Raw genomic sequence first — 13,582 nt, 5'->3', positions numbered from 1 at the left:
AATCCTAATTCTTGAAAAAACTGTCCCAAGGAATCAATTTATTGCATACTATTGTTAGCAAGGAACATTAGCAAAAATAACTCCATCCAGATCAAACCAAAACTTGTTTAAGTATTAAGCCAGAAAAAAATGCTACTGAAGACTGGATACCAAAAAGTTAAATATTATGGAAGTGCTTGGGAAATACACCTTGTACAGACTGACTATGAAAATTCCAGAGACAAATATTTCATTCAAAACAAAAAAAAAGTTTTGCACCATTTTAACAACTTTTAAATTTCATTTCTACTCCTGGACATTCCTGCTATTAGCAATTCATGACATGAAGTAAGACAATGAAATAAAAGTAAAATCAAATTTGAAATGAAATGTCAAAATCCTAACAAGTAATTTCAAAATTCCTCAATGGTATTTTTCCCAAACTTATTTTTCAATAATTAGCAGGATAGATCATGAGACTAAGCAGCAAATATTAATGTAATAAATTCTGTCTTGTAGAAAAATATGGAAAAGATGTTTTCAGAGGAAAAGATCTTTGTTTTTCTTCCTAGTCAGCATGAAAACAAATATTGGAATCTTTGACATTCCTTAAAAACAGAAATGTTGCATTTAGACCAGCTTTGGCCTATAGCTCAGAAGCCATCTGTTAACTTGAACATATATGAACAAACTCTTGATACTCTGTGTAATGTAAAAAGTGTCTCCTGAGGATAGGAGAATCAACAGCATTTGCCAATGATAGCAACTACGTCAGTTCTGTAAGTGCTGTATCTAACAATGGCAACCTCCTAAGTCTTGGATCTAGGAGTGGAAAATCCCAAAGGATCCTAGCCATAAAACCCAAGGAACATAATATAAAGCATTGATGAAAACTCATGTTTACTTTATACTAACAGTCACTAAAATTCCCTAGTATTTATATTGTGAGCATGAAAGAAAGTTATAAAAACAGAGCTTTCAGAATTAGGAAAAAATAATATACACCATTGTTAATGAAGGCACATATCTTGGCCAAGTGACAGTGCTCTGGGGTAACAGAGACCTGCAGGATGTATTTTATTGATGATACACAAGGAAAGAGTCCATTGTGACTCAAGGAGACCAAACTGAGCTTTAAAAGTGGCAAGCTGAGCCCACCTGACATGGAAATCATTAAGAAACAACTGAATCTCAGGAGTCTCCTTATCAGACCAGATTCTTAACTGTAGAAACAAATGTAGCTCCATTGATTTCAAAAGAGATCTGCCGGTCACTTATACCAGCTGAGAATCGTCTAGTCTTTTCCTCTTGGAGTAGAATAAAGCAAAAGCATCAATAGCATTTTCAGTAAAGAACCAGCTCAACATTAACCCTCTTTTCTCCCCAGTTCAACCCCCACTTCTCAAACTTCAAGCAATTAGTATGTCAATAGGTTAATGATGTCCTTGGGATAATCTACCAAAGCTCAGGGATTGAACGATGGGAAGAATCTTTAACAATCCTCCAATGAGAACTGAATTCATGATCAGGAAATAAATCTGTTTTTAAGAAAACAGCCAGAAGGGCACACACTCTTACTTTTGATCCTTTAAGTCCAGTATTATTCAATATTCTTAAATTCATTGAAGAGAAAGAGAGAAAAGAAAGTGCTGAAAGGGCAAATGTGGTTCAAGGTTTAGGGAATGTTTTAGGCGTTTTCAGAGTGGATGAAAGAATGGAGGACAGAACACATCCAATAATTCTCTGGGAACATCAGAATTAAGTGACTGAACTGTTAACAGAAACATCAATACTCTCAATGAAATCAGCTACCAGTCTAGAGAGTAGCAAATGTACATCTGTGGTGCTAGAGGTGATTGTAGTTACAGAGCTGGAAACCTGGCTTCAAAATCAAATAAACTAGCCAAATAGGAATTACTAGCCTGAATACAAAACATTTAGTTCATCTGACGCGAGTGTATCAAAGATATGGTCCAAAGGCTGCATCTGGCCCTGTACAATCTGGCCCTTAGTGATATCTGAGGGTCTGAGACTGGATCAGTATGCTACATGCAGCACATGCCAGACTAGCCCCATGGGTTGGATCACAAATCTGGTGTGTATGCTGCATGCAACAGACAGGGCTAGTCCAGGATATGTGCAGCACGCAGCATGTACCACATGGAGCTGGACCAGCCCCCATGCCAGATTGAAGGGAGGGGGCGCAGTATGTGGGCCTGAGCCAGCCCACGGACTTGCCCCACACTACTCACCTGGCCTGCAGACCAACATCACAATCCACTGACACTCTTGGTCTAATGCAATGCTGTCTCTGACAATGGCTGGTAGTAGATGCTTCTAAGTCAGATACAAGGAATCCAACAAAAGACAGTCATGGAATAAGCTGCCTGAGGAGGGAAATTCTTCTCAATCTTTATCAGTTAATGGCTATTATAAAGAGACTAAAGAACAATATTTAGCAAAACAGAACTTGAGACTAAGTAAGCAGCAAATATTAATTTCTCCCTCTGGCCTACACACAGACATTCAGCAAGTTTTCCAAGAAATTTAAGTATGATCACTCCTTTAGCTCTAATGAGGTATAAAGTTTTATTTGTAGAACAGACACTGATACATTATTAACAATTATCTATACATAGGAAGATATTCTGCTTTCATACATAGAGCTGCTTTATCTTCTGAATAGATTGTTTCCACCAGTCTTCCCAGTGCTGGGCCTTCATCAGTTGGGCTGTACTTTCTTCCTTGATACAGGCAAACTCCTTGTCGAGCCTCTGCTTGTATTTCTGTAAAAATAACAAAAAAGAAACAAGTAGTTGAGATCAAATATGATTCCCTTTATGTGCCATTCCTTTCAATCCCCAGCCCCGTGTCCTGCTCCACCATGGCAGATGATTGTGTGCAGGCCATTTATTTTCTATGCTTGACAATGCAGCTCTGTAGACAATGAATTATTCATTGCCCTTCTCCCATTTCTTTTTGTTTTAATAGGCACTGAAACAGCATCATCAAGATGTAAATTTTACTTTTGAGTATCAGTTGGGTTAAAAATGAAAGCTCTCCATCCCAGCTCAGCAAGCTCCTAAAAGACTAGGGGAGGGGTTCTCTTCAGATCTGACTGTCTTAGAACCTACTGTGGCATAAAAGCAAGCTCAAATTTATGTGATGAAGCTGCTGAAAGGTCCCTCACCCAGACAAAACCTTCTGCTTTCACAAAAATCTCCAGATCTACTGACTATGGACGTCTGGTTCCAAAGAAGAAAAATGATTTCCTGAATGTGCAAGTATATAACAAAGCATATTTTATAATATATATTTACTGCATCATATGTACATCTAACTTTGATTAATACTAATCTCTCTCTCATGAACAGACTCCATGCCCAACAGGCAGGTTGTAAGGCAAATACTAACATATTAGTAGGCTTGGCAGAATTCAATTTAAAAAAAAAAATAATGTTGACCGATAATATCAATGTTTATTTTTAAGCATTTATTTTGATTTTTATCTATTTAAATTTTCAGGATTGCATGAAATTTGTTTCCTTTGTTCCCCGTCCCCTGGGGTTTCTGGGATTTGCAGTCCAACACATCCCCTTTCTGTAAATTTTGATTATTAATGATGGACATATTTTTTGTCAGTCTGTGAGGCGAAGTCGACATTTACTGATAAAAATCAAATCCTACCAAGCTGCCTAAGTATCCTCTAGATATACAGAGTGATACAGAACTCTGTATATCTAGAGGATACCTAATGCTTCAGCAGTTGCCTCACAATTTATGGTCTTGCTGCCATCTGCTGTAATATATAGCCTACAATTACACACAAAATGAACACAAGAGGCAGTAGACCATGTCAGTATGAAGTCAGCAGAGAGTAGAGCAGGGTAGCACCTAAGAGCCCCAGCAGATATTACACTTAGGATGCAATTAAGCTGTTAATTGTACCATAACTTGCCCACTTCAGTGATTTAATGGAACAAAAGCAAGAAACCAGCCACAAAATTGCTCTACAAAATACTTGGAACATTTTTGTTGCTGCTTTCCATCACACCTTAAATTGACCATGCAGCAGGGTAGCCCTGCCATGGAGCTCAATTCCAGCTGCGTGGCAGGCCTTGGTTGCCAGCCATGCAGTACAGCCATGCCTAGGGCTCAGTACCCCATGCTTTTCAGGATGCTGAGGCATGGGAAGGCCATCAGCTGGGCTGGGGTACTGGGTTATAGTGAGCAGCAGGGCTCACTGTGACCTGGTATTGCGTTTGCTTTGTCCCACAACTCCCTCAGGGCATTTCAGGAAGTACAATTGTTGAGATTAGGGATACACTCTCATTGCACCATTATTTTTATGTCCTCTGGGTGTGGTAGAGACCAACTTGTTCAGAAAGACATGAGCTTTCATAGGTAATAACCTACTTCATCACATGTTATAATAATATCTGACAAAGTAGGTTGTTGCCTACGAAAAGTCATGCCTCTGAACTAGATAAACTCTAAAGATGCCACCTGCCCTACAAAATGAATGCTGAATCTAGTTGAAATAAACTCAGTTCACTTGGGGCAGGGCCACTTAGAGAACTGGACCAGCACCATGGGTTTCCAGGAGACTGTAACAAAGCACCTTATCCTAGGTGCTGAGTTAGGCCCATTGTCAATCAGATGACAGAAAAATCTGAAATTAAAATGTGTTCATTCTCTTACTGGCCCAAGTGAAGAGACATGAACCTGAAAAATCTGGAAAGAAAAATTTGAAATGACTCAGGACTTTGGATGGATGGATGACTTTTGCCTCAATGACGGAGCACTCAACAGAAATCACTCCAGCGCCTTCCATTTTTGTCACTGTCCTAGGGAAATGGAAAGGAAAGGGGATTTCTGCTTTGTCCTTGTTCTATCCAAAGACTTGCAGTGAGCACTGACTTTCTGTGCAGATAAACACTCTTCCATTAAGAGGTAGCCCCCAGGAACTGCATTTCCACTTAACACCAACCATATAAGCGGCATCTCGTGCTTCTGCTGCTGACAGGTGACCCAATGTGGTTTTGGCTGTTGTCACAGAGGCAGTTTCTCTGCAAAGAACATAATCTGGAGCATCTGTGAGCACTGTTGCTGGTATTTCTGGCCAGGTCCTTAAAAACACAAGCATAATTTTCCTTTTACTTTTCTTGCAGAAGTGGGTAAGGCAAAAGAAAGCACACTGTTTTAGTGTTAGTGATACTGAGAGACAGAATTTAGAATCAACTAATAAAATCTTCACAGCAGGATCCATACTAAATTAATGTTCGTTTGTAGTCTCATCCAAGGAGGAAAGAGTTCAATTACTTTACACTGAAATAAAAATGTCTCTATGTTTCGTTATGTGCACATCTATTATGTAATACTTGATCATATAATCAAAACCAGGTAGTTTTTGTCTCAGAATGGGCAAGCATGTCTGGCAGACTAGGATAATTTCCAACACCGACTGCTGGAATCTACCATTAGTAGTAATAACTTTGCACCAGCTCTTTGGCTTCACCAAACAATTCTCCAAAGACTGCTCTCCTGCCTCAGCACAGCAGAAAATTCTGAGGATGGTGCTTGAGCCTGGAAGTGTAGAAGAGTTCAGTATATTCTAATGTTACCTGCTTTTACGTTCAGCCAACAGCTTAGATTCATGGATTTCTAAGGGAAGTCCTGCTTGTTTACGACGGATTAAAGTGGAAATCTTCTCTTTTGGGGTTTCAGGTCCTGTGACAGAGCGAAGAAAACATCAGCCTCATATCATTGCTTCAAAGTAACTAGATGCAGCTGGAGGTTATATTTTTCAGGAGAAGCATTGCAAGAACATGCCAATTCCTTTTGTTTGAAGGATGTCAGATTTTAAAGGTCTTCTTTCCTAACAGAGCACACAGATATCTCTTCAGTCAGGCCTAAAATTGTGTTAGTATTGGCCTGAACTGCCATGTGATCTGCTAGAACTGAAATGCTACACATGCACAGGGGACAATTCTTGTCCCCAGTTAAGTCCCAGAGTAGGGGATGTGCTAGAGGGATAGTTATGGCTACTTGGGGCTACACAGAGTACTAGGAGATTGGTGTACTTAGAGCAGCTAGCGATTGCTCTGGATTTATGCAAGAGGCTGCACCAGCCCTTGTAGCATTTGAGACTCTGGACGACACACACCTTGCTGTCTTTTTGCTGGCAATGGCATGTGGCAGGTGTACCCATCAAGTGACTTACTTGCTTCCTGTACCTCATCAACAGTGATACACTCATCAAATTCCAGAAGCATCCTCTCTGTGAGGGAAGCTAGTGCAGAAACAAATTTCTGGGCACACGCTGTAGCGCAGGCCTGTGGGAATGCAAGGATCATTCATGACTTTGTTTACTCTTATAAAAAAAAAGGACTGTCTTAAAAAATACCTGGTTTAACTACCAACTTCTCTTCATAACTGGAATAAAATACCAGGCCCTGAAATAGCTAGCTGCTCGAGTCAAAAGGGTAACAATAAATAAGAATCTGGAGCGTGACTCCATTGAACCTTCAGTGAAAGCCTTTTGTTTTTAATGCTCTTTCAGGACTTTAGAGGAACACCTTCCTTCAGAGTATTTTTAAATTAGGATGCAATTTCATGTTTTATACTACAGGGCAAAGCTTCAATTATTTATGCTAGTGGAGATATCCACAGAGAAAAACACACACCCACCAGCTGCAATTTAAAAAGCTAACCAAGGGGTGTCACCAGTATTCCACTCACATATACAGTGACTACAACGGCCAATTTGAGCACGTCAGTTAAAGCTGTTATCATAAAGGAAACAGAGAAAAGCTGGCCCATTCCTTCTCTCAGTTTGCACTGGGAATAATATTCCCTGAGAACAATGGATGTGTTAATTGTATGGCAAACCTCTATTTATTCACACTTAAAAAAGGTGTAAGGTCTAGGGGTCATAGTACAGAATTATGAGTCAAAAGCTATTTTCTGTGATAGGACTGCTAAAACCAAAAAGTGCTTTTTCAGTTCACTTTAATTTTTAAAAAACATCCGGGCCCCCAATTTTAGTCGTCAGTGAGAAATCCGTTGGGTTCTAACAAGCCACATTTTAGTGTGTCACTCATACTTGCAGTTTCTGGGTATTGACATGAATCCCATCAACTTGGTCCTTGTGTCTTTTTTCCTCATCTTCACATAAAGTCTTCAACCGGGACAAGTTGTCTGGGTGCCCAAGAGCTGGACGCAATTTATTCTTGTTCACAATCTTCAATCAAACAAGATAGCAATTTGGTCAAGGACACCCAACTGGGTCACAGAGAACGAGACAAATAATACAACTGTTTTAAACTGAAGCCACTAAAAAGAGTGAAGATTATCTCTGTTAACTAGCTGCAAAGAAACCTTGCAGTGCAGTACAGGCCTATCCTATAAGGAACTACAGAGGAAGATATTCCCTGATCCTATTTACAACACAAGCACCAGAGATGACCAAGCTAGAGATGACCAGGATGACCAAGCAGCCATGTTTTTACCACTTACCTGTCAGTGGCGTTAGCTCTCTTTTTTGAATGGCTTTAATCTCATATGTTGATTCCCTAATATTGGCATAAACCATGTGCTATCAATCTTTTCATGTAAGGTGTTCATTTACTCCCTAAAGGATCTGTCCCATTTTGCAGGATTTGGCACAAAGCCCACTGCAGATAGCAGCCTTCGATTCAAAGGAGGAAAATTCAAGTCTTTCCCTTTCCTGTCAAAAGTAACTGTAAGTGCTCACCTTTTTGCTCCCTTCTTTGCTTTGACAAATGAAAAGTCAGATTGCTCACGGGTTCTGGGATAACGAATACAAGCCATGTGTGCTGAACATGAGCCACAAGATAGGCAGAAACATTTAATTAAAATCATTAACTTTCTGGGAGCTTAGAATCTAGGAAAGTAGGGCTGGAAGGGACTTCACAAGGTCATCTAACCCAGCCCCCTGCTCAAGGCAGGTTCAGCCCTGACTGAAACAGCCCGGCCAAGTGTCTGTCCAACCTCTACTTCTCCAGGAAGCCTGTTCCAATGCTTGACCATCCCTGTCATCAGCTTGTACAAAAGTCTTCCTCAGCCAAGCACATACTAGATTTTCTACCACATGTTGCTGTGGAAATTGCTCAGTGCAGGTTAAGCTGGTTAAAGAACGATACAAAAATGCTTTTTGATATGTGTGGCATATTTATGGATAAAGAATTCCAAGATGCCCATAAACCATACCTTTGCATTGTCCCATGCCTCTGTTTGTTTTCTGTAGAGGTGCCGAATCTGATCCATGGAGCGTCTGAGCTGCTCTTCATGTTCCTCTAAAAGGCTGTCAATAGCCAGATGGGAAACGTGAGGGAGCTGTTCTTCAAACAACTTCAGCTGATCTCGGAACTCTTTTGGAAAGGGAGGCATGCACAGGTTCATGTCAAAGAACCAGAAATCATCAAAAGTATACACAGTATAAGTGTCAAAATGACTGGATGCTTTGTTCACACAATCTTTTTCACACCCTTTCTGCTTCCTAGTCCAGACCTCAGTGCTTTAAGAAACATACAGTTCCCAAACATCTGTACAGGTCTGCCACCTAATTGCTTCTGCAGATGACATTTTAGCATCTGATATCATCCAAATTACAGGTCATTATGGTACTCAGTTCTGGTCTGATTGAAATCAATTTAGAGTTTTGCACTGACTGAAATGAAAGCAGAAGCAAGTTCTCATGAGTTGCACAGTTTGAAAGCAAGATATAACAATGCAGTGGTATAACGAGACCTTAACATTGTATGAGGGCCATTCTGATTCCTTTTTCCATTATCACTGGACTAAGACTGAAATAAGGTGACTCTAGACCTCTGAATGTTCCAATTGTCATTTCCTACTAAATAAAAGGAACATAAAGTATTTGCTCTAGGAATTTACCTCTGAGGCAGGAATTGTAGTAGTCATCAGTCTGGGCTTGATAAGATAGGAGCTTCTGCCCCAGCACTTCTGCACACTGCTCAAATGTTTCTTGCAGATAGTCAGGCCTGGTAATTTGATGCTTATCTTTTCGGTAGAACTCCTTTGGAAAGTAAAAAAATAACCCCCAAACATCCAATCAAAGATTCCCTTCCCTGAACATATTAGTAGAGAGGAACTTCAGAGTTTTTTCTTCTTTCTGTGCCACCTTCTTCCCCTTCTCCCTGGCCCTTATCAGAGATTTTATGTTGAGCCTGTAGCTGCCACTGAGAGGAAAATATTGTGTGTAGTAAAATTACAAGGTATTAGAGGAGAATCTTTGTGTTACAACTAGTAGCAACACCTTGCTATTGAGATTGCTGTCCCTGAACTCACTGGCCTATGAAGTGTGATCCTGAATGTTAAAGTAATTGCAGCGTATTTATAATAAAGAGGACAGCAACTAGAAGCTAGAAGCAAGACATTTTCACTTACACCATCTCAGACTCTGACACTGCTTTCAGATCCTATTATAACTAATTTTTTCTCTTACAGTGTTTCAGACTCTGATGCTGCTTCCAGAACCTGCTATAACTAATTTCATTCAAGTTACGTACCCTGGAGTCTTTTCTTTTCCATTACTATAGTAGAGATGTGTGTGTTCATCCTTTCCTGCTATGCTGCCTTACTGGGATAGGAAGGCTAATGCAGCTCAGTATGTTTTTAGTAGGAGCATTGCCAGCAGTTTGAGGGAAGTAATTATTCCTCTCAATTCTGCACTGGTGAGGCCACATCTGGAGTACCGTGTCTAGTTGTGAGCCCCCCACTACAGAAAGGATGTCCAGCGGAGGGCAACAAAAATGCTTTGGGGGCTGGGGCACACGATTTCTGAGGAGAGGCTGAGGGAACTGGGCTGATTTAGTTTGCAGAAGAGAAGACTGAGGGGGATTTAACAGCAGCCTTCAATTACCTGCAGGGGGGTTCCAAAGAGGATGGAGCTGGACTGTTCTCAGTGGTAGCTGATGACAAAACAAGGAGCAATGGGGCTCAAGTTGCAGCAAGGGAGGTTTAGGTTAGATATTAGGGAAAACTTTCTCACTAGCAGGGTGGGAAAGCACTGGAATGGGTTACCTAGAGAGATGGTGGAATCTCTATCTTTGGAGGTTTTTAAAACTCCACCACAAAGCCCTGGCTGGAATGATCTAGTAGTGAGTAGTCCTGCTTTGAGCAGGGGGTTGGACTAGATGTGACCTCCTGAGGTCCCTTCCAACCCTCATTTTCTATGATTCTGTGATATTAACAGTTTAACTTCAGTGGCATAAGTATTATTATTCTATCATTGGATGAACTGCTACAGAAGGGAAAATTACTGTTTATATCCAAAGCAATAAGTAAAAAACAAAAATTGGAGAGCCACCATAGCAGAAAGTCTGCAAAAGATGCTTTCTTACCTCAGCAAGATACAGCAAAGTGTCATTAGCCTTCCAAAGAATATCCGTGAGAATCCCTTTAAAATGACTGAAAACAAGAAAAACAGGGACAATTCAAAATGTATTATACTAGGAATATCTAGTATCCATCTAGTATAATCCATACTATCTTTTAAAATATATTTTATTTTTCATTATTTTAATATATTCCCCTTACATGTTAAGTAAACCAAAATATAAATACTGCAAGAAGAGCATAACAATAATGTGCTCATAAAATGGGTCACAGTTAGAGGAAAAATTCATATTCAGTATATTAAAAAAGGCGACCCCTTCCATCCTGTGCTTAAGATCATAAATCTTATTGCTTAAGGAAGCCCAAAATATCAGAGCCTGGCTCAGGTGCCTACTGACAGGAAACGGAAAGGAAAACAAGTGAAGACGCACACTGTATTTGAAAGTATGGTGTAATACCAAGACCCCAATTACCTAAACGTCACAGTCCATCATTATCATGGCTTACCTAAGCTGATGTATTTTAGAATGATACCTACAGGCTGGGGAACTCCCTTCTCGTCAGAGCAGAGGCAGAAAAGGATCCTGGAGTCATCACTGACTTCAGGATGAACATGGGCCGGCAGTGTGGGGAGGCAGTTAGGAAGGCCAACCCCACCTTGTCGTGCATCCACAGATGCATCTCGAGCAGGGCCAGGGAGGTGATCCTCCCCCTCTGTGCGGCACTGGTCAGGCCGCAGCTGGAGTACTGCGTCCAGTTCTGGGCGCCACACTTCAGGAGGGATGTGGACAACCTGGAGAGGGCCCAGAGGAGGCCACTCGCATGGTCAGGGAGCAGCAGGGCAGGCCCTACGAGGAGAGGCTACGGGACCTGAACCTGTTCAGCCTCCACAAGAGAAGGCTGAGGGGGATCTTGTGGCCTGTTACAAACTAGTCAGAGGGGACCAGCAGGCACTGGGGGAGTCCCTGTTCCCCTGAGCACTACCAGGAGCGACAAGAAATAACTGTCACAAGCTGGCAGAGGGTAGATTCAGGCTAGATGTCAGGAGGCACTACTTCACGGTCAGGGCGGCTAGGATCTGGAACCAACTTCCAAGTGAAGTGGTGCTGGCTCCTACCCTGGGGGTCTTTAAGAGGAGGCTAGATGTACACCTTGCCGGGGTCGTTTGACCCCAGTGCTCTTTCCTGCCACGGGAGGGTGTTGGACTTGATGATCTGCTTGGGTCCCTTCTGACCCTACAAACTATGAAACTATGATACTTTTGGAAATACTAAGCAAACTTACTCAGGGTCTTGAAGTTTCTCTCCAAAGATCTGGAACTTCTTATCAGTTCGAGTTGGTCTGCTGTATCTGTGTATGCTGAGGAAGCAAGTATTTTCTGATGCATTCAAAAATATTCACACTTTTGAAAAAGGTTAGTTTTTCCCACATTTAATTAGTTGTAATATACAGTCAGGTGGACTTTATCACATTAAAAACACAGTGGCAATATTTTCAGATCCAAAATTAATACTACATGAAAATTATCATCTGGTAGGAGTAGCAATCAAGATTCTTTTTCTATATTGTTCCACAAAACTTTCCCTTTTTACCTGTTTTTAGGTGATCAAATTTGTACCTAATTATGCTAATGTCCATTTAATTTGACTGTGAGCCCAGATGAGTATCTAAAAGAGAACATCTTGTTTAAACACCAACATGAAAATTAAAAGACAGAAAGCTTAATTTACACCCCCACATACATTTTGAAGACTGTACTCTTTGTAATTGTTTATTATATCCACATCCCTATTTTGTATAACAGCAGCCTGTATCCCAACACACTTCAGAGAACATACAGCAGGAGAGGGAGGGGGAAATTTACAGACAAAGGTAAGGGAAGAAAACCGATGAGATCTGAAATAAGAGGAAAAGGCAGAAATACATAGAAAAGATTTTCCAAATGATGGGTACAGCTGGGCTCACACCAATAGTAGGTGGAATATGTAAAGGGACAGAGAGCTAAGCAATGTTAAACAAGCAGAAAGAAGAAGATACAGGAGGAAAATGGGATTTCTCCTCCCATGGGCCTTACCTTGCTGAATCAGAGAGCTTTTTGTTCACAGAGACAGACTTCTTGGGTGCAACAGGAGCAGCAAGGAAAGATGGATAGGTCTGGATATTTTCATTTACCATGTTTAACCCTGACTCCTTCTGTGTTGTGGTGGATAGATGAGTTGCTTTATATGGAAAAAGGAAGAAATTCTATAAAATCAATATTAAGCCCCCCCTGTACAATTATATAGCATGTTCTGATTTCTGTGCTGAGTACTGAATGCCTCAAGTGAAGAGAGAACCTCAAAAGGTTTGAGAACTAGATTAAACACCCAGAAATTCAAGAGCTTGTCTCTTGGGATGTACGTAGGCTGCTCCAGCAAGGTCCATGGGAAGGACTCTGCTATCACTACTGTGGGTAAAAGAAGTGAATCTCTCCCTCTCCAGGTTACTGTTTAACTGGTGGTTCAGCCTACGTAGACTCAAGCCTCTTTGCTTTTCATAAACAGCAGGTCAGGATTTCTCCAGGTCTCAAGACTGCACTCGAGAGCTAACAACAGCTATCACATATTCATCCCCACTGTATTTGCCAGCACACCATATCCCCAAAGAAGGCTGGGCACACAGGTGCACAAGTAGTCAGTTAACATGTATACAGGAGGCAGGAGAGAAAAGTGGCTTGCAGCTTTATGGAAGTCTCTTTACGTCTGCTCACAGCCGCATGTTAAGAGTTGCCAAGTAGTCTCTTCTCTCTCTCCCTCTCTATCAGTACAAAAGAAAAGAACGTCAGTCATACAAGAGCTGCTTGCATACCAATTGATTTTGACTGTGTGAGTTCATCTCTCTCATGCCGCAGTTCTATGGATTTTTTGGGTTGCTGAATTCTGAAACAGAAAGAAAGAGCTATATGGCTGCTAAAATCCCAGTTCTCTATCTCTGCCAAGGTCTGACTGAAGATTTATCTCCAAGATAGGGTCATGTGTAAGCATAAAACTTGTATAGAGACTATTTAACCCATCGGGTCAAATTGGAAATTAGGAGTTTCTACAAGAACAACTGCACACTCAAACATGCTATTGAAAATGATTTGGGCTTCTGCTTATATGTCGGCTATAATCTTCTTGCTCCTTACTATATCCATTTTCTTATACCTTTATGTAGCATTTAATCACCCTTTCATCCAAAT

General features: G+C 40.9%; 1 protein-coding gene across 1 annotated transcript in view; it reads right to left on the bottom strand.

Moving 5' to 3' along the window:
- Positions 1 to 2,385: 2,385 nt before the first annotated feature.
- CCDC180 (coiled-coil domain containing 180) overlaps positions 2,386 to 13,582 on the bottom strand; it is a 36,780-nt gene continuing 25,583 nt past the window's right edge. The window contains exons 28-38 of the mRNA XM_090022420.1: positions 13,210 to 13,280; positions 12,437 to 12,581; positions 11,647 to 11,721; positions 10,368 to 10,434; positions 8,899 to 9,040; positions 8,212 to 8,372; positions 7,085 to 7,222; positions 6,203 to 6,314; positions 5,604 to 5,709; positions 4,970 to 5,108; positions 2,386 to 2,765 (exon numbers count right to left, since the gene is read on the bottom strand). Of these exons, the coding sequence (XP_089878546.1) occupies positions 2,634 to 2,765; positions 4,970 to 5,108; positions 5,604 to 5,709; positions 6,203 to 6,314; positions 7,085 to 7,222; positions 8,212 to 8,372; positions 8,899 to 9,040; positions 10,368 to 10,434; positions 11,647 to 11,721; positions 12,437 to 12,581; positions 13,210 to 13,280 (1,288 nt within the window). The 3' untranslated portion in view covers positions 2,386 to 2,633. The remainder of the gene's footprint in view (positions 2,766 to 4,969; positions 5,109 to 5,603; positions 5,710 to 6,202; positions 6,315 to 7,084; positions 7,223 to 8,211; positions 8,373 to 8,898; positions 9,041 to 10,367; positions 10,435 to 11,646; positions 11,722 to 12,436; positions 12,582 to 13,209; positions 13,281 to 13,582) is intronic.

This window comes from Crocodylus siamensis, chromosome 11, assembly GCF_052110815.1.
Source record: "Crocodylus siamensis isolate JL-2025a chromosome 11, ASM5211081v1, whole genome shotgun sequence".
NCBI classification, from domain to species: Eukaryota; Metazoa; Chordata; order Crocodylia; family Crocodylidae; genus Crocodylus; species Crocodylus siamensis.
Note: the sequence above shows the minus strand (reverse complement) of the source record. Positions and strands in the feature narration are given on the sequence as shown.